A 2,496-nucleotide genomic window follows, 5' to 3' on the forward strand; every position below is an offset into this window, starting at 1 on the left:
TTAGCGAGTTGGCTTAGTGACTTGACTCAGCTCGACCTGATTCGGTCTGACTGGACCGGTTCCAGAAGACTCATGGACCAGAAGTTGAGCCCCACGCACACTGTCGGCGCGTGGCAATGCTTGTGGCGGAGACAGATGGTCGATTACTCTCTGTTTATCTACACACTTGAATCAACCAAGAACAAGTCGGAAAAGACGCTAAAATCGTCGAAAAATCATTCGGTAACTCACCTCAACAGTGGTCGACAACGGTGAGATGACGAGGAACAAATCTGATCGGGTTTTGTTCGCATAACACTGAAAAAGTTTATGGAAGCGGCGATGAGATGGAACGGTCACCAGATTGACCGAAAAACAAAGGAAATCGTGATGGGGTTCATTTTTTCCGAAGATGCTTAAAACATCGATTTGTGTCGATTGATGACGAATCACACTACGATGATGCTTGGGTTTTGGACGAAATTCGATGGCGAGTCAAATGATTGTGGTATCGACAGTTATGAAGGTTGAACAGTTATGAATTGGGGTGGAGAGGTCGATAGTGGCTAAGGATTGGGTTGGGAATTTGGGTATTATAACCTGAGCCTTAAGCATTAAAACAATATTTAATTATAAAATATCACAACAATGACTTAGCCTAAAGGGTAGGGTGATGATCGGCTATGCTTGGGGATAGGGGTTTGAAACCCTTCAGCCATACATTTTTATTTTTTATTTTTTCTCTATAAACCAAAAAGATTTTGAAACTTTTGAAAACTGAGATGCAAGCTTTTGAATTACAATTTAGTTCCTAAATCAACCAAATTAATTTATAATTTTAATTTAAAATGGGGGTGTGACAATTCTCCCCCTAAGAGAAATTTCGTCTTCGAAATTTACCTGAAGCAAAAAAATGTGGAAATTGAGTCTTCATTGATTCCTCTGTCTCCAAGGTGGCTTCTTCAGGACCATGGTTACTCCACTAAACCTTTACCATTGTGATACGCTTGCTCCTTAAAACTCTCTTATTTCGATCCAAAATCTGAATTGGCTCCTCATCATAGGATGAATCTGGCCTCAACATAACATTCTCAGGTGGCTAGAATCTCGACGATATAGCCTCAACATGGACATGTAAAAGACATCATAAATACGGTTGAGTTAGGGAGGTAACTCGAGCTGATATGCAACAGGTCCTACTCTTTTCAGGATATAATATGGCCCAATAAATCTCAAACTCAATTTACCTTTGAGCTCAAATCTTAACACTTTTTCCCATGGAGATACCTTAAAAAAGACCTGATCTTCAACCTCAAACTCGATGTTTTTCATTCTCTTATCAGCATAAGACTTCTACCTATCAAATGACTCTTTCAGACGATCACGAATCAATCTGACGGTGTCCTCAGTCTCTCGCACTAACTCAAGTCCCAAAGTCTTTCTATCACACAACTCAGTCCAACATATCGGGGTGCGATAACTACGCCCATAAAGTGCTTCATACGGTGCCATACGAATACTAGCATGATTGCTCTCATTGTAAGCAAACTTAGCCAAGGGCAAAAAGTCCTCCCTACGACCACGAAAGTCAATCACAAAACCCCCACAACATATCCTCGAGAATATGAATCACTCGCTCTTATTGACCATCAGTATGCGGGTGGAAATAAATACTGAAATTTAGTCTAGTAGCCAGAGCCTCATGTTGTGGTTTCCAGAATCTTGAAGTAAATCTCGGATCTCGATTATAAATTATAGATAACGGAATACCATGCAATTTGAAGATCTTTGAGATATACAGCCTAGCCAGCTTATCCAAAGAATAATTTACCCACACAAGAATAAAATTAGCTGAATTTGAAAGTCTATTTACAATCACCCAGACAAAGTCTTTTTTCAAAGGAATCAAAGGTAGACCAGTAACAAAATCCATAGTAATACGCTCTAACTTCCATTCAGAAATTTTTGATAGGTTATAACATACCCAACGTATTCTGGTGCTCTGCCTTAACTTACTAGCAGATTAAACATCTAGCCACAAAATCATAAATATCTTTTTTCATGCCGACCCAAATGTACCTCTCTCTCAGATTCCAGTATATCTCTACCGGGGTGCATAGCATAAGGGCTACTGTGAGCTTCACTGAGGATTGCATGTTTGAACTCTACATCATCAAGCACACAATACTGACCCTTGAATCATAGAACTCCATCATGGTCAAAAGCATAATCTAAGGTAGTACCCTGCTCCACTTGCTCAATGATGGAGAGCAAAGAGCTATCAAGAATTTGCTTGGCCTTGATCTCCTCTACCAAAGTCGGCTTAACCTGCAATTCTGCTAGTATAGTGCCATCATCATATTGCTTCATCTTGGCAAATAAAGTCCTCAGATTAGCTATCACCTTTCGGCTCAGAGCATCCGCAACAACATTAGTTTTACCTAGATGATAGTCAATCTCACAATCATAGTCATTCAGAAGCTTGAGAAAATGATGTTGCCTCAGATTAAGTTCCAT

At 39.9% G+C, this 2,496-nt stretch overlaps 1 protein-coding gene across 1 annotated transcript; it reads right to left on the reverse strand.

Moving 5' to 3' along the window:
• On the reverse strand, positions 1-2,496 carry LOC120194329. Its single transcript, XM_039196659.1, has 3 exons — positions 2,223-2,496; positions 2,059-2,144; positions 1-165 (listed from the first exon to the last, which is right to left on the reverse strand). Exons 1-3 carry the CDS (start codon positions 2,494-2,496, stop codon positions 1-3), a joined length of 525 nt encoding a protein of 174 aa, XP_039052590.1.

The sequence above is a fragment of the Hibiscus syriacus genome, unplaced genomic scaffold (genome assembly GCF_006381635.1).
Source record: "Hibiscus syriacus cultivar Baekdansim isolate YM2019G1 unplaced genomic scaffold, ASM638163v2 tig00004457_pilon, whole genome shotgun sequence".
NCBI classification, from domain to species: domain Eukaryota; kingdom Viridiplantae; phylum Streptophyta; class Magnoliopsida; order Malvales; family Malvaceae; genus Hibiscus; species Hibiscus syriacus.